The sequence below is a fragment of the Phycodurus eques genome, chromosome 23, assembly GCF_024500275.1.
Source record: "Phycodurus eques isolate BA_2022a chromosome 23, UOR_Pequ_1.1, whole genome shotgun sequence".
In the NCBI taxonomy this organism is placed as follows: domain Eukaryota; kingdom Metazoa; phylum Chordata; class Actinopteri; order Syngnathiformes; family Syngnathidae; genus Phycodurus; species Phycodurus eques.
In genome coordinates, this window is record NC_084547.1 from 1,191,680 (window position 1) to 1,215,657 (window position 23,978).

The window sequence follows — 23,978 nt, forward strand, 5'->3', positions numbered from 1 at the left end:
TTGCCTGAACTGATCAGGTTTCAACTAGTCCATCTAAGGGACTCTGGAGTCGTGGAAAATAGCCAAATTTATCCTGTTCCAGAATAAGGGCTAATTAAGTATAGGACTATCTAGATGCTACTGTACAAACTTAGGGGGACAGTGTTATGATCTGGACTTGCTCAACCTAATCAGGCTTCGAGTGGTCCAACTAAGTGCCTTTCGAGCCATGGCCAAATGTCACATTCACCCTGTTCCAGAACAATTAATCTATCAGGGTTCGATTGTCTTGTGTTGAATGTAAAAACCTGAAGGGGGCGGGGTTCAAATATCAGGCCTTGTTTGAACAGGTTTCAAAGGTTTAGGTAACTCTGGAGCAATGGGATAGACAGAATTACCCGGTTTCACAGCAATGAACTCATAAAACAATGTACATTAGAAATGATAAAAAAGTGACTTTGCCAAAATAGTGAAATGTCATAGAGAAGTCTCCTTGATGTTGCACAGTAGAGCCGTCACTGGACTTGCTAAACGTTGGCCGTGATACCTAAGGGAGTTATCTTAAATCCCCCTCAATTGAGGTACCCTTGAAACGTCAGTGCCGTAATGTATCACACGAGGCTCCTTCTGGAATACAAGACAAACTGGCGTTGCTAGACTACTATCTTGTTTTTTTTTTTTTGTTTTTTTTTTAAACCTCGTGCAAGCTGTTCTCATAAATATGTATTTTATGATGCGCTCACTTGGTGGCGGGTGCCACTTCCTGTACTTGTTTTCATTTATTTCGGGAGCAAATTAACTACTGTGATAGTCTCGTCTTCTTTTAGTGGCATTTCTCAGCGGATGTTTTGCTTTGCATGTTCTTGCGATTTAAAAAGAACATTATTCCTATACCCAAAACCTGTAACCCCCCTGACACTCACCCTAAACCTGCTTATTGTAGCCCTACCTAGCTATTTGCTCACCACGACTGATATTCCCTACTGTTTCTGAAATGGAGTTGCACAAATCCTTGACAAAGCGCCTCTTCCAATGGTCGAACCAGTGCAGGTTGAAGTGTTGCACCTTGGACTCATGATAGCTGGCCTCCACGTAAACCCTTTTATTATCTCCATCATAAACAATCTGATTACACTAATCTCGGATTGTGGGAGTCGTCAGGATTAGGATTATAAAATGGTTACATGCCAGCGCAATCATTGCCCCAACATAGCTTGTATCAAGCAGGGGGTCGGGGAACCCACGGCCAAATAATACAACCCCCACCATAATTTGAAAAACAGTCTCTTTTAAATAGTCAGTGCAGTGGGATTGGGTGTGCCTTTCTATGCTTTGCATCACTTAGCAGGGATTATGGTTTTGCATCAGATTATGTCTGCTCGTGGATAATAGAAGGCCTAATCATTAGCGATCATGCTATATCCCACTGATGGGGGCTAGCTCAACAGATCAGAGACAATCAACCATCATATCCTCATCGTTGTATAAATATAGAAACATATACATGTACTGTACGTCGAGTGCTCACTGAAATTGAAAGTATGCATAAAACCCTTCATGACTCTTAATGTCAAACCCTATCTTAACCCAAACCCAACCTGAATCTAAACCCTAACATAACCCTTACCTACCCTAACACCAAACCCCAACCCTAATCCAACACCTAACCCCAATTCTACACCATAACCTGAACCCCAACCCAAACCTTAATCTAACAATGAGGATTAGGGTGAGAAGGATGAGAGGGTTCTGCCCTTTGACCTACCCTGATACTGAACTCCATCACAACTCTAAAACTAGCTCTCACTGTCAACCCAAATCATAACGTAACCCTGTGTACTTAAAGGAACATACGCAGAGTCCATTTTAGATGCAATTGTTTCTTTCTCCTTAGGAGGCTTCGGACATCAGCGGGTAGCGGTGTGGGTGGCGCCAAAGCAGAACAAGCACACTCTGCTTTCCGACCTGAAGGCCTGAGTGCTGAACTCCAGCGTTAGCAGCGAGCGGTAAGAGGGGGAGGCCATGTGGACCGCACGCCTGCTAGTCCTCGCCAGCCTCTTTGCTCCAGCCGCTCTGGGTACGTTCAAATCCTGTTATACTAAGTGTGGATGTTAAAAGACAAACATTGCTGCTGTTATTTTGGACAAAAAAAAATAAAAAATAGTCAGAATGCTGAAAAACAAGCATTCACATTGTGGTTGTGTGTAAAAGATTGTGAGGAAGCATTCCCATGTTTATTTTGTGTCAAAAATCTAGATTGAATGCTGAGGAACAAACTTTTGCACTCGTGGTATATTGTGTCAAAACTGTATCATGTGAATGCTGAGAGACAAGCATACCATTTTGTGTCAAAAACAGTTTTATGATGATGAGACAAGCAATTCCCACTGTTATTTTGGCAAAAACATTTTTTGTGTCATAATCTATTGTCTTACTGCTGAGAGACAAGTACTGTATGTGTATTTTTATGATGGGGCAGATGTGCAGCCGGAGAGGGAATTTCTCTACCTTGACATTTCCCCTGAGAGGCGTACCCTGGAGAATGCTGGCCTACTTTGGGATCTCTAGTCCCCTTTTTGTTCGCAAGAATGAACGTGCACTGGGGCGAGTACTAGGCCATGGTTTAGGGTTTGGGTTTGGGGCTTGCAACATCAGTCTGGCAGGAACGAGAGGAAAAAAAACAAAACCCAAATGATTGTTGTCACCTGGTTGAGACGCACATAACTAAAGCCCCCACCACGGCATTGTTTTTGGTCACAGTGAATAACAATAGAAAAATCAATGCGGCAAAAAGCAGGCACATTAATCATGTGCTCCCCGCGCATGTAAAAGGCTCCAGGATGGATTTGATATTCTTTCCGCTTAGTACGGCCTCGGGCAATCGGAGACGGAGGGCTCATAAAAGGAGCAAGTCCTTCAGTTGTTAGCGCCCCCTATTGGTTCCTGCGCTCAAGACAAAAACCTTGACTCTTGCGATACGAGGAACATAAGAATGAATTCAAAGCCATCGCGTCACTCCAACAATATTCCAGCTTGCCAGCAATGGTAAATCAATATAATAGTCAAAACTGTAATGCTGAGAGACTCTCATTCACAATGATTGTGACTGCAGAGAGGCTGTCAATCACGCGAATGGTATTGTGTCTCAAAAGATTTATTCTGCGAATGCTGAGAGATAAGCATTGACAGCAATTGTGAAGGCAGACACGCATTAAGCGTGAAAAATGTATCGTGAGAATGCTGAGAATCAAGCATTCTCGCTAATGTTTTTGAACGTCCAAAATGTGGTGTGAATGCTGAGAGAGGAGTATCCGCATGAATTGTGAACGCTGAGAGACCAATATTCACACTAATGCTATTGGGCATCCCAAAATATCGCTATACCCTGATAGACAAGAATTTCAACTCATGCCACCGAGCGTTAAAAATGTGCGTGAGAATGCTGAGAGACCAACATTTCACATGAATGGCCAATGCTGAGAGGCCAGTGATTGCACTAATGTTATTGGGTGTCACACGGGGCAATGTGAGACAAGCAATTACACCAATGTAACGTATATTAAGCGGCAAAAATGTATTTTGTAAACGCTGAGAACATCATGAACAATTTACAGTAAAAAGGACCAAAAGTTTCGTGTCATTTTTATTCTCCTCCTCCGTTGGAGTTCAGTTCTCAGTTCAGTGCTGTTCGCTTGTACGCTCGCGCAGTTAGTTGTCAAGCAGGTGATCTGGGGTCACCGTGGCAACCGGTGGTTATTTTCACATCCAGTTAGCCCATATTTCTACTTTACACTCCGGCGTATGTGGTCACAGCTGGAGCCGCAATCCACTTAATTCCACCTTCCATCCGCTCAATGGCGTCCTTGGATTTGCCTACTTTACTAAATTAATTAAACAAATGATTTATCCGCGCGCCGCTCTTCGAAAGGCGGGGGAGGAGGGCTGGGTGCACAGAATTGCGAGGTGAGCCCGGTGAGGCGTGCGGCTTTGTGTTGTGACAAGCAGGTGACTCTCCGAGCGCTGCAACTACGCGCACCGCATGTGCCACTCATTCATTTTGCAGCGCCACATTATATTTGCATCTGAATGCGGCGGCGGAGGCTGACAAAGGCGGAGTGTGCTGATAGACCAGCATGCGTGTTAATTGCCAGTGAAAAACAACTGTACTTAAATAATGATTCTATTTGAATATCTACTCCAATAAATGCTGAGAAACAAAAAGCACTGAAAGTTTTCATGCGAATGTATTATATTGTGCTTAAAAGTTAAATACAACTGAACTGTATTTAAACAATGTACTGTGCTTGAAAAGTTACAAGTGACCTGTTCGTGATTTGAATATGTCAGATTGGATTTCAACATTCCAAAAATGTTATTTGTGTTTAATTTGTTAATTCTTTCACATACCACTAAAGGGCGCTTGTGTGCCACGACACGTTGTGGTACTTGTACCACACTTTGAGAAACACTGCTTATAGAGTGTTACAAATGTATTGTGTATTGTATTATTCACAAGCATTCACAGTAATTGTGAATGCTGAGAGACATGGTATTGTGCCTCAAACAATGTATATGCCGAGAGACAAGCATAACTATTAATATGAATAATTACCTACTAATGTGATTGAGTATCACACAATTTACAATTGCTGAGAGACGGGCGATCGCACTAAGGTTACGTATGACGCGTCACAACATATATTGCCAATACTGAGAGACAAGCATTCACGCCAATGGTATCGCGCGTCAGAAACGTAAACAAAGAGCGTACAACTTCTCTCCATCGCACGGTATAAAGCCATCGGCCAGCATTTAATGGCATTATTAAAGAAAATATTGCCACGACAGGCGTGCAATTCACCCAGGGCAGGATGGATTTATCATATGCTAAAATCCGCATGCTGATGTAATAAATGTCGCGGCGAAGGCCACACAAAGCGGCAGAAGGCGGGGGGGGGATAGTCCGGTTTTGTATAGCCAGCGACAGTTTGTCCTTGAAGACGTGTCACTTTGAGGACGCTCCCTTCTTGACGACAATTCACTTTAATCCCGGGTCCTGCTTCAATTGATCCGTTCGCTCAGAAAAGTCTTGAAATATTTTCGGGGATTATCATTATGGATTCCCCCCAAGCCCTGAGGGCTCCCAACAAATACAAATGCTGAGCCGTATTATGAGTTCCTTTGATGTTTTTCCCGGGACGTTTGGAGTGTTGTGCTGCCGTAAAACCACGCCGATGTATATTTTCTATCTTTGAGAGATTTATGGGAGGTACTCGGGATCCCGAGCCAACAATGTCACTTCGGATCTGATACCAATATTGCAACCTTGTGTTTTGGCCAATACCGATATCACTCCGATCCGATTTCAGCAATAATCATACATAATTAGCTTATTTTGTAGTATGGAATGTTAGAAAAGGCCCTTATGAAGTGATATTACTGAAACAGAGAATAATCAGCAACAGTAGATATGACGAAAATCTGACCCATTTATTATTAACCAATGGGTTACATAAAGTAACTGCTGTGCACGTCTTGACCTCGGAGGGGCAGTGTGGTGCACGCAATGAGAAGTCACGATCGAATATTGTTCTTATAACTTGTTTTTCACAGTTTGAAGAATACGGCACGGTAGAGGACTGGTTAGAGCGTCTGCCTCTGCATGCCATTGGCCGCTGCTGGATGGAAGTGCTGGAGCGGAGATGGAATAAACTTGTATATGAGTGGTAAAATCGAAGATTTTAGATCCAGTCCGATCCGATTCGATCTTTTTTTTTTTTTTTTTTTTTTTTTTTTTTTGCTGACATCGATCCGATATCCAATCTCAAAGATTGTATCGGGACCCCCCTCGTATGTGCTGCTGTTTTTGGCTGTAAGATTATGAACCATTTTATAACAACACCTCAGGTCAGGGCCGTAACAGATGGAATTCCCCAAACTTTGTGGGCAGAGTGAGACACAGATAAAGGAAGACAAATTCCGGAAGAGGGCAGATCATCTGAAGAGACTTATTGAATGATCTCCAGTGCACTTTAAACCTCTTGTGTAGGAATTCTAACTCCCCCTAATACAAAACTGAACTTATTCTCGGCCGGATCTTGGACTTCTTTCATTAGGTTATCAACAAAAGAACCGGAAAAAAATGCAAAATCCCCCTCATGACCAGCGCCCAAATAACCAACCTCTACATGACAACCCCCACTCATGACCACCCCCATTACTGACCCTCTCCCACACACACACACACACCTCATGACCTAGATTTGTGTTCTTTCCTGATGGGAAAAGGTAGGCGTCTATTTGAGCGAGGCGTTTATTCAAGGCCCTCTTTGAAGAAATAGTCTTGTACATTAAAATCCCACTTCCCAATAACACCTCCATTTGGCACGCGGCTTACAAATCCCTTCTGTGTTTATGCCCTTCTATAATGGATGCAAAATCAATACCGGCTTGATATTAAGTGTGGGGAAAAAATGGCCCTCACGACCTGCGGCATCTGTTGTCACCGTGTTACATCGCCAAATTGCTGTCAGAAGTCGCGGGCCTGGTGCGATGATTGACAGCAACGTAAGGGGGGTGGGGGGTGGGGGGCAGGGTGGGGTTAAACACCTGCGTGTTTTATAGGCGCCTTGCGAATATATCTTCCCGGATAAATGAATTAGCATCTCCTCGCCGCTGAGAAAGAGCTGAGTGATGCCGTTTAATTCGCTGCCGCCGCCGGGTATCGGCCCGAGCAGTGTTTAATGAGGACGGGTATCGACGGCGAGGTCAAGCGGCGCCGCGGGTCGACAGAAATGCGAGCGCTTTGAGGCGGATGTTTCCCACAATGCGCGGCCTTACCCGTTTTATGATACTAATGTATTTTCCCCTCCAAGAATCACTGTCAAATCCACAAGACATTTTCATCCTCTGGTCTGCATTAGCCTGTGCAGTTACCTAGAATACCGATAATATATCGATATCTGGAGATCGATAATTGTCCCACCCCTTGTATGTTACGATAAAGGCATCTTTTGCGGCATTAAATATTGCTACTGTCTGAGGGAAAATACTGATATATTGATATACCAATACTGGGATGTCAATATTTTATCAGTATCTCTGACGGTACCGTATGAATTTTCCAGTATCAAATATTGTCCAAGAAAAATGTGCACACTTGTAAAATATATATAAAGTACCGAATCAAAAATGCAATGTCAATATTTATTCCACCCATTATATCGTTCATTTGTTGCAGTAAATATTGCTGCTGTCCAATGAAAAGCACATATAAATATCTATAAAGCACATATACAGTTGCACAATATCCATATTGTGATATCAATACTTGTACAGCTAGTTGATAAAATATCACAAGTGCCATATCATGTGTTGCGATACAGTCTCAGTTTTCCCAAATCAATTTTCCATCATAAACTATTGCTGCCGTTTCGATAAAAAGAAGGAAAAAAAAGTCACACAATATCAATACTCTGAAATCAATATTTAGTCCCACCGTTTGTATTGTGTCATCTGTTGCGATATAGAATCAGTTTTCCAGCATCAATATCACTGCTGTCCAAAGAAAGTATATATAGTTGCACAATACCATTAAATTAATGATAATAATGTCAGATTGTGACATACAGGGGCTTTCAATAAATAAGGTAAGTTATTATTTTGTGATCATAGAGAAGCCTTGTTCTGGCATGCAGTATTACTATCCTTTCTTTTGACACTTGAGTTGCTGGCTAATTTTGTGCTCACCGTAAAAGCCTTTGAGAATCGCGTTGCCCCAGGCCAAATGTAAACATCGTTTACTTGGGAGAACAATTTGCCTGAACTGTTTCTCACTTGGAGATAAATAATCCCTCATGCATTATTGAAAAAGCGTACGATTCAAAGATGCCTCTTTCAAAAGTACTTTTGCAAATGAGCTACTTGGGTTAATAATGCCGCAAACCCAAGAAGTGGGCGTGACGAGCTCCCATTGGTCTAATCGAATCCGATGAATCACTCGCCGTGGGGGCGGGACCCGTCTGGACGTTTGACGTGTCAAATCAGCTCCCTCGTTTGCCCCGCCCCGCCGCTGTCGTCCATCTTTCTTCCATTAATTTGATGAAGTCGTCCCAATGCGTACGCACACGCAGGTATACTCTATACCTTTTTTTATCGGACAGCAACAACATGCTGGAAAATTGATAGTGTCGTAAGGGTGAAGGATAAACATACAACTATTTGGTTGCTTGGGACATAGTAATTATTATTATTTATTGAACTTGCATTTGTATTTATTTCTGTTAACACATCAACGCAGTTAATAATACGACTATTAACAAAGGAGGTGACCATTAACAGACATCATAGCTTTTGTGCTATTAAAAAATGAGACCAACAAAAATCATTTTAAAACTTTTTTTCCCACTATTAGTTAACCTGTAAACTGTACAACTCAATTAAAAAACAGACGACTTGAGATAACGTGGTTGCACAAGTGCACACACCTTCTTATAAATAGGGTGGTGGCTGTGCTCAGAATTGAGCTATCACGTTCAAACTCATGTTAAATGAGAATCACCGCACAACTGCCACCATTGAAAGTGCCTCTGATTAATCCCAAAATAAGTTAAGTTGGTAGCATATGCACAATTCTCCCAAGGATTCAAATAAATGCACTTTAAATATCAAAACACATGGGGTGCAGAACCGAGAGGGAATTCTGTATTATTATTATTTTTTCAAATATTGATAAATGAAGGGGGGGGGGGGGGGGAGGCAGCTAAAAGGGTACTTATTTTATTTTGTCCAGGGCAAAAGGGCAGGTGCTTGAGCACCACTTAGGGCCTATGTGTTCACGTGCCTGTGCACATAGAGTTGTTTACAAACACTTGGAACAGAGTGAGCCTCGTGATAAACATAAAACTGTTTAAAGCCACTTGGATCACTATGAGTCTTGTGATAAACTATGAAAAACGCTCCATAACATGCCAGGCTAAATTTCCGACATACAAATCTTGTATCTCAGTCGGGATGTCAACATACTTCCTTGACACCAACGTACTACTTTCCTACTAGACAGGGCTTGGGCTATTTTGTAGCACCTCAGGGCATTTCAGAGAAAACTCAAAATATACAAATAGGTGGATTTGTGATTCGTGAATAGCAGTAAAACATAAATTCCATTTGAATTTTTCTTTAACAGTCTCATATCGCACAGACATTTTGGCTTCAAATCCATATGATGGCTGACCTTAGTCTTCTTGACACATTTCCGTGTGAGACAAAATGAAGTGAAAGTGAAGTACAAGGTCCCTATTTTGTTACTAATGATAGCCATTTAAATGTCGTTGCTCCCGCCACTCAGTTAAGGGGTAATCGGCCCAGAATCAGCTCTTGATCCCTATTCAAGAAATCACAAGTCTCCCTTGGGACGATTAAAAAAAATTCTTTTTTTTAGGGGGGACGTGCGCCATTTATCTCGGATTTTCCACTGGGATCCGGTACCCGAGGTGTTCAGCCATTCTAGGTTGACACGTTACTAGTTCATCTATGCTTACGCTCGCAGCCCATCAATCACAGATGTAATTACACGACAGTTGCGGACTAACCGGGTAATCGGAGACATCTACACTCTTCCGCTGGGGGAGTGCCGGCTGATGGTGCCAATGATGACAGCCTCCTGCTATATATATATTTTTAATGATCGCGTTCAGATCAGAAAGTGTTGCGATTTTGACATTTGCAGAGCTGTAGAGCTGTACTGTGTTATATTTTTGGGGCCACAAAAGCGTGACAAAATATAGATCTAATATAGATCTAAAAAAAAAAAAATAGAAATACAAGAAAAAGTTCCCTTTTTTTGCCAAAGAAGGTGGATGAAATCTGATTGTGTAACCGTACACATATAACAACATCAAAAATTCGTCCTTTGCATTGGTATGGTGTCACTGCCCTGCGTGACATTGAGAGAGAGATATTTATATAACCCTACAAAGACAACAACTAGCAACATTTTTACCTTTGCACAGGTGCACGAGTGCACTGCAGTATACTCAGAGGTGCCTCTAGTCGTAAGCGTGGCCAAACCCTTACATCATAGAAAGCGCAACAGTCAACCAGAATTGGTCACTTTCATTCATGTATTTATCTGTTAGGCGCTTTCAGCAAAGTTTGCCCCAACTTTTTACACGATGGGAAACATGATATTTGAATTCAAAAAGCCGTCAATGGCAGTGAAGGAGTTTTTTTAAGTGTTTCCATTAAGCGTCAGATAATTGATGGCTTTCATTGATCCCCCCCCCCCCCACCCCCGAAATGGAATCCAATTATTTGCAAGCCACTGTCTTTTCAATGGCGAGTGCACTTTTCTGCCTTTTTCACTGATGAGTAAAACAAAATGAAATGACACCATAATGAGTGGTTTCTTTTGTCAGAACACCTCACAAAGCGCCTTTTGTTTTCCACCATTTTGTCAGTACGTCTGCGCGCATGTGTGTGTATAGATAAGTGTTGCTAAGGAAGCATTGCACAAAGTGTGAGGTACTATATTCTTCCATTATTATTTCCACAAATGCCATACGTTCATCCACATAGTCAGTTACTATCTGTGGCGCTCGCCGGCTAAGCTAACAAGGCTAGCTAAGTGGTCAAGCTTGGAACATGGAGAATGAGATGAGCCACATGCTGCTTCATCACAGACCTTTCACCCCATCCCCTCCACAGCCTTCAGCCGCGCGCCCATCCCCATGGCGGTGGTGCGTCGGGAGCTGTCGTGCGAAGGCTATCCCATTGAGCTGCGCTGCCCGGGCACCGACGTCATCATGATCGAGAGCGCCAACTACGGGCGCACCGACGACAAGATCTGCGACGCCGACCCAGCGCAGATGGAGAACACCAGATGCTACTTACCAGACGCCTACAAGATCATGTCGCAAAGGTAAAGGCGTCTCTTCTTTGGAGTTTCTGCTGCGGATGTGATTCGCGTCTTGATGGAGTGGTTCTTTCATCGTACAGATTTATTTTTTCTCATACAAGGGCTGAGTAAAAATATCGATTAATCGATGCATTGCAATAATTCAATATTGATTCAGCGAATTCTCTAAATCAATTCACCTCCTGGCCAGTGGGGGGGGGGGGGGGGCACTTTGCTTGTGAGTCACGTTGTATGGCCGCGTTCGACCAAGCAACAACAAAATGGTGATGTGACCAAAGCAAGCAGCAGCAGCGTGAAGGCAGCGCCTCCAACTTTGAAATCTGACATTTGGGATCAGTTTGGATTGCTGTGTAATTACAGAACATAGGAAATAGATCAAAGTAAGGTATATATATATATTTTTTTAAAGCTGTGCCAGGCAGAATTTTTCATTTTCATCACAACTTCCTAGGGCGAAAAAAAATATGAAGTTGACATGCACTTTGCTTTTTCAGTGTTTTGACAGAACTGTCATATTTTTCGCTTTTGTACTCCATGTGCACAAAGACGTTTTTATTGTGCAAAAAAAAAAAAATCATAAAATGCAGACGACCAGTTCAGGGTGTACTATGCCGCTCACCTGAAGATAGCTGGGATAGGCTCCAGCACGCCCCTGACCCTCGTGAGGTTAAGAAGATGGATGGATGGATGGATGTTTTATTGCCCAAAAATGTGAAGTGACATACCAAATATGTTCACATGGGCATTAAAACAAACTTTCAAAAAATGTCAACAGGTAATCTATTTGTGTATTTCAACTTCTTATGGACTCAACATCAAACCGTTTAAATCAATATTGAATTGAATCACAACATAAAGAATTAAAATCGAATTGAATGGCAACATAAAGTATCAAAATTTAATCAAATCGCAACCTTTTGAGTCAAAATCAAATCACTACCTAAATAATCAAATTCAAATCGCAACCTTAAGAATTAAAGTCGGATCCCAAGCTAAAGAATCCAATCTCAATTGGCACCCTAAAGTGTGAAAATCGAATCAAATCTCAATGTAAAGAATCAAAATCACAACCTAAAGAATCAAAATCAAATCGAATCAGGATGTTCTTTAAAAAAACAAAACAAAAAAACAGCCCTATATCATATCGTGGTTTAGAGAGACCATCTACAGTATCTCACAAACTAACTCAACACACAGCTGTTAATGTTGAAACTGCTGGCAACAAAGGTGACTAAACCCCCAGGTGAAAATCTAAAAATTGGGCCCAATTAGCCATTTTCTCTCCTGGGGCCTCATGGACAAAGACTTGCGTGGATTTCCTCCTAAAACATGGCGTACGCTCAAATCCAGAAACGCACAAAAATATTCAGATGTATGAAACTCTGCGTACTCATGAATCCAAGCACATTTCCTTCTTACATTCCAATCAACGTGAAAATGAGCGCACATGTTGGAGTCGCCGACTCCTCCCTGTCCACGCCCATATTTGAATATCCATCCATCCATTTTCAACACCGCTTATCCTGGTTAGGGTCACGGGGCGCTGGAGCCTATCCCAGCTGACTTTGGGCGAAAGGCGGACTAGACCCTGAACTGGTCGCCAGTCAGTCTATAGACAGGGACAACCATTCGCACTCACATTCACACCGTCACTGAGTGGGAACTGATCCCACGCTGCCCGCACCAAAGTCAGGCGAGTGCACCACTACACCATCAGTGACACATTTGAATATGCAAATCATATTTAAATGAACCCTGCACCTGAGATGCCGATCTCTGCATGATCAGAAAAAAAGGAAAATGAGCAAGGTAATGAAGAAAAATATTTTTTTCTGAATGTGAAGTTGCTCAATGAAGTGGAGCCCCGCAAGAAAATCCTCTTTGGCACGCTGTCCTACGGCGTTAACAACACGCGAAAGAGGAGCGAATGGGACGGCGCGTGTGCGGATGTCGATGCTGTGGAGACAGAATAGCGCGCAGACGCTGAACTAAAAAAGACGCGGTCAGACATTGGAAGCGGAGGACAGCTGCCCACTGCCAAAGTGTGGCCAAAAAAAAGGCGGAAGAACCCGGCGCGGAGGGCCTCACCCGTTCGAGGAGAGAATCGCTGCGATCGTGGGTGACGCTGCTCTCTCAGGCGTGATGGGAGGACATGTGGCTGACTATGATCACCCCACAAGGTTAATACCATGTATATTTTTTTAGAACTCAGAACAAATGTGTTCATACAGTAACCTACACTCAAGCCCTGTGAGATAAAGGTTCATGTTGTATGTGTGGTATTTGTACTAAATCTTTAGAATTCTAATCGAAGCATATCAAAGAGGATATCAAAGACTTTGACTCCTTTTTGATTCCTCAATTTATTATTGTAATACACCTGAGAGGACACACACACACTGACAGAAATCTCATGGTTTTTTTGTTTTTTTTTTAGGAGAAGAGGGGTAAATTATGTCAATTTAACCGATGTACATGTTCAAATGAAGTAAATTCAAAGGACTCTTTTTTTTTTTTCAATGCATGTGCTGGAGTCACGAAGCGATTGTGAGGGCAATAGGCGGCATAAATGATCGCCTTGATCAATTAATAGGTGTCCTTACAAATATCCGTGGTTCATGAAAAACACTCATGGACAAATGAATTCTCAGTCCTTTTCTCAATTGCATGGTTGAAATCAAATGTTGCCGGGCATGATTATTCATGCGTCTCTGGTGTGCAGATTTATGAGAACAGTTTCGCAGCATCACCTCTAAGTGTCGCCAAAGCACCAAAAGCTGCAGAAAAGTGCGTACGCCAGGCATGCAGTTGCCCCGAGGCACCGCACATTTCCACGGTCATGTCACTCTTGATCCATCTGTACTTTGCCGTGAAAAAGAACGGACGCCACGTTTATGTGCGTACGCACCTATTGTACACGAGGACCCTGGTGTCATGTGACACCAGGGGCCTCGAGGTCGCAGGTCTAAATGGCGAACAGCTCTGTTACATTTGGTGTTGTCTCGCTCACCCTCTGTCATTGGTCACTGGAAGTTTAATATGGCTCCTCGTATCTTCTGTTATTCGCTCATTGTCGAAAAAGCTAACATGTGGCCTAGATGTAGCCACATTAGCCAGCGTAGCTGACAAGGCTAGCTATGTGCTCCGGGACGGAGTGTAAAAGAAAGAGCTAATTCAGTCGGGAGCAGGTGGTTAGTCGTCGTGCGGGGAGCCAACTCGCCTCTTTTTGCCTTCTCTTCCATCTGATATTTGCTTTCCTCGCACTGCGTCGTCTTTTCGTTCATCCCCTGCCCCTCCACCGCTGCTTTCCCCCCCCCCCCTCTTCTTCTTCTTCTGCCTGCGTTTAATTGGCAGGTGGGAGTTGACAGCACACACGTGACGCTTCTGGCCTAAAGCGACTGGGTTGATGCTCCTTTCTCAACACTTTGATAAAGTTTGCTGGTGAAAAAGCAATGAGGAAAAATCTCCAAACAAAAAAAAAAGCCAAAAGTCATCATTATGAAACTGTACCAGCAATTTGAGCTAAAGTTTAGTTTAGTCTCGTCTAGTTAGTCTAATATGAGTACACTAAACTTTTGAAATATTTTTCTAATGAAATTTCTAATGAAAGCTATTCAGCTGAAAATTGGTCCTTCGGGAAACTGGCTGGATGATTGTTTTTTTGTTTGTTTTATGGCAAATGAGCCAAAATGGCAGCTTCAAACCAAAATAGCTGACTTCCTTTGTCTTTTCAGGCATAATAGGTCCTTGAGACTTTTTTGTGCGTCAACTCGTGATAGACGTCTACCAAATGTTACATTGTAAAGGGGAACTGGCTCAAAGGGCTGAATTAAAACAAAAAAAAAACAAAAATCACAATCTTTATTTATCACAATTGAGTATTTTATGGCAAGTCAGCAAGCTTAGAATCAGAATCAGAATCATCTTTATTTGCCAAGTATGTCAAAAACACATCAGGAATTTGTCTCCGGTAGTTGGAGCTGCTCTCGTACGACAATTGACAGTCAATTGACAGAGAATACTTTTGAGACATAAAAACACAGTCACTGAGCAAGAAAAGGTTACTCGTAATGTGGTAATTCTGCTCCAATTATTATTATTATTATTATTTTTACAGCTGTGCAAAATGATGCTGAGTCCTCTAGCAATGAGAGCAGCTTGAAATGACAAATAGAACTATAGTCTGGTCCAGTGACCATTATGCAAATGGAACAGAAACTTTTTATGCAGTTTGAAGTGACTATTAGTGCGATAATCTGGGACAATGTCAATTGTGCAAATGGTGCAGATACTTCTCAAGCACATGGGGGGCCAGTGTTGGTCAATAAGATAGGCATGCCAGATTGAACAGGAAGTCAATTATTTTGGAAAGGAGCCGCCTTGACCAACTCCTACTCAAGAAATTGGCAAATTTTATTTTAAATTTTTTTTGCCTATGCCATCTTAGGTTTAGCTCATTCACTGACAGCAGTTTTAGAGCATACTACCTCCTGCAACACATACTCTTTGTACTATACATATACATACTTTGTTCAAGTGTGAGGTGCCTAAACTTGTTCGACTTCCAGCATGTTGTAATTTCTTTCTTTCATAATCGACGTGACAAGCTGAGATTCATCGCCTAATCTTTATCTCCTCCTCAAAAACTTTGCTGATCTCAAAACCAATGCGATGCAACGCTGCCATCTACAGGGATCTTTTAGTCATTACAGTGGTTTACAAACCTAAATTTCACAAACACCTCATCCACGCATATCCGCTGGAAAAAAGTACCTGACGTATATTTACGTCATTGGCAGTAAATGGTTGGATTCCAGTTGACAAATATGATAGATCGATAGACACTTTTTCCCCCCCCTCTCAATCAGCGTCCAGCATTTTCTCGGCATTTCTTCCGCAAGTGCTCTCGAGGGATTTCAAGAGTGGCCTCTGCCACCGTCCTGTGAGAGCTAATTATGCCAGGCTATTTTCTGAGCGGGCGTGCATGTCGATATCGCGCAGCGGGAGAGCGCTCCGTTGCCCCCGTGCCGCATTCTTATTCATGAGTCTTAATTCCGTCAATGGCCTTCGCGGCCACTGGACCGTGGTTGTTCCTCGCTACGCTCGGGAAAAAGTGCTGGTGGCGGCATAAAGGAACGCAACTCGTAGGCCCCTCCCACTGCTGGTTTGCTTCGAACATGTTGAAGAATGCTGCCTTAAAGCGCATTGTGTCCTTTGAGAGTGCTGACAGAGTCCACAAAGGTGCGGGGCGGGGGGGGGGGGGACCTTTTTCTCTTTAGTGGGGATGAGTTGAAGTGGGTTGTTTTTGTATAGCAGGGAAATATACCCGCATTTATGTGTGGTATCTGTCTATTATGAGTCGACCCACAAAAAGAAGCCATGCCCAAAAAGACATGGTCGTGGTCATTTTGGCTTTTTCCAGGGGTCCATATCCAAAGACAAACTTGCCCAAGATATTTTGTTAGCTGCCAAGGTCTTAGGTTTGTATTTGCCCTTTTACCGCTTGTAAATTTCTCTCATCATATCTTGAAAAAGGACAATACAATTGTGGAATACACAACGCGTGACCTGCTTTCTATTTTCATGGAATTGTGGAACTTTTCCCTGATAATGAATAATCAAAGAGGCGAGCAGTTGTCCAAACTTTTTTTTTTTCTGACAAGCTTCCTCTTTGGAGGAAGACATATTGGACAGTGTTAGTTTAAAACGGCGTGCCGTGCTCGTCGATGCAGAACACCGTGTTACTGGAACGTCTACCTTCCAGCATGTGATGCTTATACAACCTAATAGCGCCAGCTCCAAATAAATTGGGGGAAGAAAAAAAAAATGGAGCGTGGCTGTCAGATGTTTTTTTGATGATGAAGGATAGCGGGGAGTGAGTGAGAGGCGGTGCCGGGCGGGGATGGTGTGGACCAGAGAGAGGCTTGAAGCCCAGATCAAAGATGGTTCATCTGAGACCGCCGCTTCGCGCTCTTATTGCCTGCTGAGGCCGCCGCCGCCATCGCCGTCACAATCAGCCTGTCACCTTGAAAACTTGATGGAATTTGCTTTACGTCAGACTTGAAACTTGGCCATTATTTGATTATTTTTCATTTTTCCCTTTTTAGAATCGGTGGTACCTTGATTTATGAGCAGTGTTGGGAAGATTAGTTTGGAAATGTAGTTAGCTACAATTGCCCTATTTCAATGACTTTCTCAAAGTAATGTACTGTAACTAATTACATTTGGTTACATTTGAATGACTTTTCTTAATTTGAATGAATGCATTAACAGGACCCTTGGATATTTCCTTGAACCAAAATAATTAACCATGTATTTGTTCTTTCCACAAATAATAAACTGATAACAAAACATGATGAAATGTAAATACATATTGTCATAAAAATGTGTTTGTTGTTTTAGCGTGTTTGTAAACCAACATACCATACCATGTTGACCTAATGACAAACGTGCACGGTTTAGACAATATCGCTTCATATAACAACCCAGATAAGTGAATGTTTCACATAAAGTCCAAAACGATAAAGATGAAACTGTTCAAAAATGAACGTTCGTTTATGTGTTCAAAAGAGTAACTATGAGTCTAACCTTTTCAAAATCTCAGAGAAACTAAGATATTGTACCACAAAGGGGCGCTTTGATGTCATATTTGGGGGGGGGAAACATGTCATGTTGGACAGTACTGCAGACTGGCACATGACCAGAGAGAGCCAATCACAACTGTCGGCTTTAGAACGAAGAAGCGTCAATTTTTCTCATGGAGGTGAAATTGTAATCATGTAAACCAATTTAATTGGACATTTTCACCCAGTAATGTAATGGATTACGATTACATACATTTTGTAATTAAACTCCGTAATATCGTTGCATTTCTTGCTTTCTGTTGCTGGCAAAAATTTGCCTTACAAGTGGTGAGGCACTGCGCCACTAGAAGGTAGCACCCAACGTCACAACATCCGGCCACCCTCAGTTCATTTGCTGACATTTTCCTTTTTTTTTTTTTTTTCCTCACCCTGTGTGCTAAGAAAGTGACTTCTGAGAAGAAGAATCTGATCATGTCCTTTAAATGAAAGTTTATAATTCGAGAAAAAGATGAGTGAGTTGACCATGTCGTCGACGTGGTAAAGCAGTATGAGTGTAGTACATCTGGAATTTCTGCACTGAAGCAGAAAGAGACGATAAGGGCTACAAGGCCAGCCAAGGGCGTTAAAATAATTTCGAAGCAGTGGACCACTGTCCATGAAAAGATGGAAAAGGTGCTGAAAGTGTGGAAAGCATGAGGAAAAACACAATAAAGTGTGAAATTATGTTCAGCGGAAATGAAGTGAAACAGTGGCAGTGAAGTGATACTTGCTCCAAGGGGTGGAATAATAATTGTATTTGCATTTTGTTTTTCATTTGCAATTCATTAAACAACCCTGCTATGATCTACTCATGTAATAAGCAATTTTCTAGTAAACCAGTCGGCATTGTCCTTCACAGTTACGATCTCCGCATTGTCGGCAGTGCAAAGCATCGTGATGCTTGTTGTTGCTTCCCAGAATTCTTTGCAAGGCTCTTTTTAATAGTTTGTAGAAAATCAAGCTAAACGTTGCTCTTTACTTGCATTTTGTTCCATATTGTTGGCCGAACCAGATCCATATTATTCCATATTTTATTTAATGAGCATGTGCATTAGCTGTACTGTACGTCGGCCTTGGTTGGTATTTGCTAATTAATTTCATATAACTCTCACTGTAGCGTGTGTGAACTAGTGACATGCCGCTCGTGTTCACTTCATCACGTTTTTTGTTTTTTCTCTTTGTAATCCCGGACCCTTTCTCCCGTATCGAACACCGAGGTCACTCACCACCCCCTTGCTCGCCTTTCATTATTGAGATGCTGGCGTCCCATCGATCCGCGGCGGGAATATTTGATCGTGGCCGTGTTGTATTTATTTAGGGAGTGAGGCGAAAGAAAAAAAAAAAAAAAGAAAAAGGGAAGGGAGGTGGAACAAGTCGCTCATGGCAGGTGGAGATGGAGCGAATTCTTATTGTAGCCACACCTCCGCCCTTTTGTACCTGTGCCGTAATTAGCCGCTTTGCTCCGTGCGCTTTGTGACGCGTTCCGGGGAGCTCGCGAAGACTTTGGCGTGGCGCTCTGAGCGCGGACCCCCGACGTGGACACGGGGAGTTTCCATGGTGACCGCGGCTGGAGATGAAGGATCGGCACTTAAAGGCACAGGAGTGAATGTGAAACGGAGGTTGTCTAACAGTATACAGTGGTAGCTTAATTTATGACTTACAATGATGGAAATATTAGGCCATCCTTATTTATGTAATGTCTTCTTCATTTTAAGAAGACATTACATAAATAATTTTAATGCCTGGTACCAGGCACGTGCACAGACATTTTTTTGGGGCAGGTGCTCCAGCCCAAAAAAAAAAAAGGGGTACCCACCGCCACAATTATTCATACAATTAAGAAAAAACAGTGCTGTCGTTTTTATTTACCTTCTGGATTTATTTCTGTTAAGACAATCAACACGGTCAATAATACAACTGTTAACGAACTATAAACTATTAAGAAGGTCAAAAAAAAAAAAAAGGATTCTTTTTGGGTTCAGGGCATGAGGGCAGGTGCTTGCGCACCATCTACTGGCTATGTGTGCACGTGCTTACCTGGCACCACTAAAGGTAGATTACCTGAAGAATGAAATGAACATAATAAAAATGCAGCTGATTCCATAATGCGTGATGTCCTACTTGCCATGCTTAAGCTTAATTGTATTTTTGAGTACTATATCAAGAAAACCATTAAAACAATGGCTAGATACTCGCTCTTAAATCAAACTCTTATCCGCAATTTCTGTTGTCATCATTATATTTTTCCAAACAAATGTATCTTTAGTTTAACCAGGCATTAAAAATGAAGTTTTTCGAGCTATACTTGGTCAATTTTTTTTTTCTTTTCTTTGTGTTGCGAGCCGAACTCCGGGACAAACCGCCCAATCCGACTGACATTACTCAGGAGGCCATGCCTCTTAAAGGCACGCATCAAATCACAAATTCTACAGTGTGCCCGTGTTCGGGTGAGTTTCAGTTCCATTTCACGATCAATGGACGCATTCTGACTATTTGCCATCACCAGGTGTGCAAAAGAAACAGTCACACACAGTAGTGGGGATCATCTCACCTCACACTTGCACATCAAATTATAATTTTTCTTTCAATATCTGTCAGGTTAATATTCATATCGCTGCGGTTGTTGAAAAATATGCCCCCCGCCCATCCTTCTCCCCCCGGAATGAGATTAAAATGGGCCTGCGGGCCGGGGTGGGGGTTGGGGGGGGGGGGAGTCCCGAGGGGCCCTTCTTGGCTTTGGAAGATAAATCAAGCGTCAGCGGCGAGATAGGGAGCGGCGTGGTTTGTTGGCAAGAATAGAAAAATTCATCCCGGGAATCGTAAATCATTAGATGGGCAGGCCCCAGTGAATAAACCTCAGCCGCCAAACAAATCGATTCGGGAAGTTATTGCGCATTCTGCTGCCTCCTGTACGCGCGCTCCCCAGAGTTTGGATTTACATGCGCATAACGGGGAAGTTCCACTCCCGCGCGAGTATGAAAATTAGGTGCATCCAATGCATAGCCGTAGCAGTGCGCTGTTTTTTTTTTTTTTTTTTTTTTTTTAATACAGTAGAATTTCATGGCGAGAAATTGATGTTATGGTGTTGTGACAGCAAAGTGACCTGCCATTTGTTTATGTTCACGTTAGTTAGAATAGAAGAAAGAATACAAATATTTTTGTTTCACATTTGGTTGCTACTTACATTTATATTTTTGTGGCTCCAAAAAATATTTGTTTATTTTACATTTAATGTTGTTGTATTTTTCATGAAGGATTTGGTTACTGTTATTTTGTATCTGTTGTCTAATAGTTGTGCATTCATTCATAATATTTGTAAATTTTTAAATATTTCTTTATATGTGTGTTTGTGTTAAGTGTTTTTTAAAAATTTTTTAAAATAATTTTGTATTTTTTCTGTTTTTTCCATCTTATATTTTCAGATTTTCTACACTTATGCTACTATATAATATATATATATATATATATATATATATATGCTATTTTGCATTATATTCATCCAATACTATTGGTATTGTTTTTTTTATGTCTTTGTGCGTGTTTTTAGTCTGATATTTTTGTCAAATATATTTTGCACTTATTTTCTAATACTTTTATATTTTTCCCAATATGTCTGTATTTTTAACAAACATTTGTGCATTTATTTCTTAATATTTGTGTGACATTTTATCAAGTAATCTTTGTCTGTTTCTCATAATTTTGTATTTTCTAATGTGTGTCTTTCCCATCTAATATTTTTATTTTTTTGTCAATGATATGAATATGTTGTACTATTTCTAATAATAATGAACTCATACAAAACAATTGAGAAAGGGTGGGGGGGGAAAGCATCTGTTATAAGTAAAACTGAATGATCCCCTGTAAATATGTACACCAAGTGGTCACACGTAATTGTTTATTCATGTATTTTATTCTATTATATTAACTTGTGCCTATTTCAAAACCCCTCCAGAGGCCTGTGTTCCAGTTCTGCGGGCTTATCGCCTGACGCACAAAATTAGAGAGTGGAATGCAAACATCTTATGAAAGCCACTAATCTGCTCCAATGGCTGCGAAGGATTAGGCTTGTCAAGAGTAAAAAAAAAAAAAAAAAAAAACAACAACAAAATAAACAACATCTGTAGGACAAGTCGGCCTACAATGCTCCATGATGAAAATGTGTACTGTATATACAGTTTATGTAGGTATGTACAGTATTTGTGTCTTTGTAAAAATATATATACATAATTTCTATTTGTGTAATTTTCATTGGCCAATATTATTTTTATTTGTTTATCAATTATTTTTGTTTTGTTGAATATTAATATTAAACAAGAATAAATACTATTTTTTTAATATATTTTCTTTTATTATTTCCCAATATATTTTCACATTTTTGTTATAGTTTTCATGTTTTTCCAAAAATATTTCGGTTTTTATCGAATATTTTAACATTTCTCTGTCATATTTTTCATTGTTTTCCAATGTATTTCTTTTGATCTAATATTTTCACATTACGGTTTCATATGTTTCATTATTTTCCAATCTAGTTCTGTTTTTATCCAATATCCAATACAATACATTTCTGTTTCATATACATATGTCTATATTTTTTGAAAATTGTTTTTTCAATATTTTGTGTGTTCCAATCTGACCTTTCTTTTGTCAAACATTTTGCATTTTTAAAAAATATTTTCACCTTGACCCCAGTGAGGCTAAGCAGTACGCAAAATGAACAAATGAATAATGTTTTCATCCAATGTTTTGGCGTTTTCATCCAATCCTTTCACTCATTAATGGACGTACTATAAATACGGATGTAGGAACATCTCTTTAATTGACGCGTACCTTTTAAGGCCCCGCTGTCAGACAGTCGCACAAAAGTTCGACTTGTAACGTTAAGTTGTGTGTGTGTGTGTGTGTACGTGCGTGTGTGTGTGGCGTGCCGGGAGACAGGTGGAATGAGAGAAGATGGATGTGGTGGCGTGCAGCTGGGAAAGATAATGAATGAAGTAGACCGTGGGTGGCGAAGACCATCACTAAAAGCGTAATGGCTCCCAACAGAGGGACGAGGATATTGACCCGTCCGTCACTTTCCTCCTCCACACCCACCGCCCTCCCCCCGCTTTTCGAATAAATACAATTCCTCACAACACTGCAGCGTGGACGTGGCGCAAACACAAACCGAAAAAGACAGGAGGCAGGCTCGCTTTTTTTTTGGTTTGCCGGCTCTGAAGCGGAAGCAAAGTGCCAGTCGACTTTTTTTGGCAGGAGGCCGTCTCGTCGAGCAAACAGTCGGGGACGGCGTGCCGGTCGGAAAGCTTCAAAAAATACAAAACTGTTTGTCTGCTACAACTAGAGCTTGGCCATAACACTAGATACTCCCGCATTGACGTGGAGATATATTAATTTACCGGCAGTTCTCAACTGTTTTTGAATTAATTTTTCGAATATTTATTTTTAAATATAATTTTTTTTTTTTTTTTTTTTTTCCAAAAAATAAGCAACTGATCATCATATAATTTCCTTTTTCCAGCTCAACCATCAATGGCACACTTTCTATGAGATATTTGTCATATCACATATTTTGCTGCTTGGCTTAACCCTGTTATAGATACATACTCAGGCACTTGAAAAACATTTATTTAAAAAAAATATTGCCGAGCCAATCCTTCACAAATCAATACAGAAATCAAACTTTGAATGCTAATTTCATTTGAGTACTAGGCCAACGACAGTAATAGGTTGCAAATCAATGCGAATGTGTTTGCTTAAGTTCACATGGTAATAAACCTTAGCCATATAAGAAAAGAAAAACCTTGCTATTAGGATGTCTTTTACTGGTAAGTAACAGGGTTGTGTGGCTCCATTATGGTTTAAAACGTTGAAAAATATTGAACTTCAAAGAGAGGAGGTATACTCATGGTCAGAGCAACTGGACGATGTAATTTCCACTGAGCCATGTCGCGCACATTTTTTTTCCTCATCCTCTAGATGGCTCAAAAGGATTTATTTAGTAACAGGGTTGCGAGCGTGTTGAGGGACACAACTTCAGAGCGTAATTACTAAGCATTTAACATTTTATAGGTGATTAAGCAAAATGTTTTTAAAATTACAAGGAAGACCTCAACAAAATCATACCAAAAAAATATTGCCAGATAATAATATGTATGTAATCTAAATGCGTCTGTACCATCGTTAACCGAGGTAATATTATTTTTATTATTATAATTTTTTTTTTTTACGAGTTGTCCCCGCGCGTAACGGGTCCACGACCCGCTTGTGATCGGTCTGCAACGACCCATTTGAGAATCGCCGGTGCGGAGCTTCACCCGCGATTATAGTGATTACAGTTGGTGCTTACACGCAGCTCCGCCACTCTGTGCTGCGTCGCCGCTCGTCAGCCGGGGGCCTCGGCTCTAATCTGCCCGACGACAGACTAGGAAGGGGTGGGGGACGCTCGTCGGGGGTGCGTATGTAAC

The 23,978-nt window shown here is 41.3% G+C and overlaps 1 protein-coding gene across 1 annotated transcript in view; it reads left to right on the forward strand.

The window, feature by feature from the left end:
* LOC133397801 (adhesion G protein-coupled receptor L3-like) overlaps positions 1-23,978 on the forward strand; it is a 125,771-nt gene that overhangs the window by 34,716 nt on the left and 67,077 nt on the right. Inside the window, exons 5-6 of the mRNA XM_061669113.1 lie at positions 1,874-2,056; positions 10,684-10,897. Coding sequence (XP_061525097.1) covers positions 2,002-2,056; positions 10,684-10,897 — 269 coding nt within the window. The 5' untranslated portion in view covers positions 1,874-2,001. The remainder of the gene's footprint in view (positions 1-1,873; positions 2,057-10,683; positions 10,898-23,978) is intronic.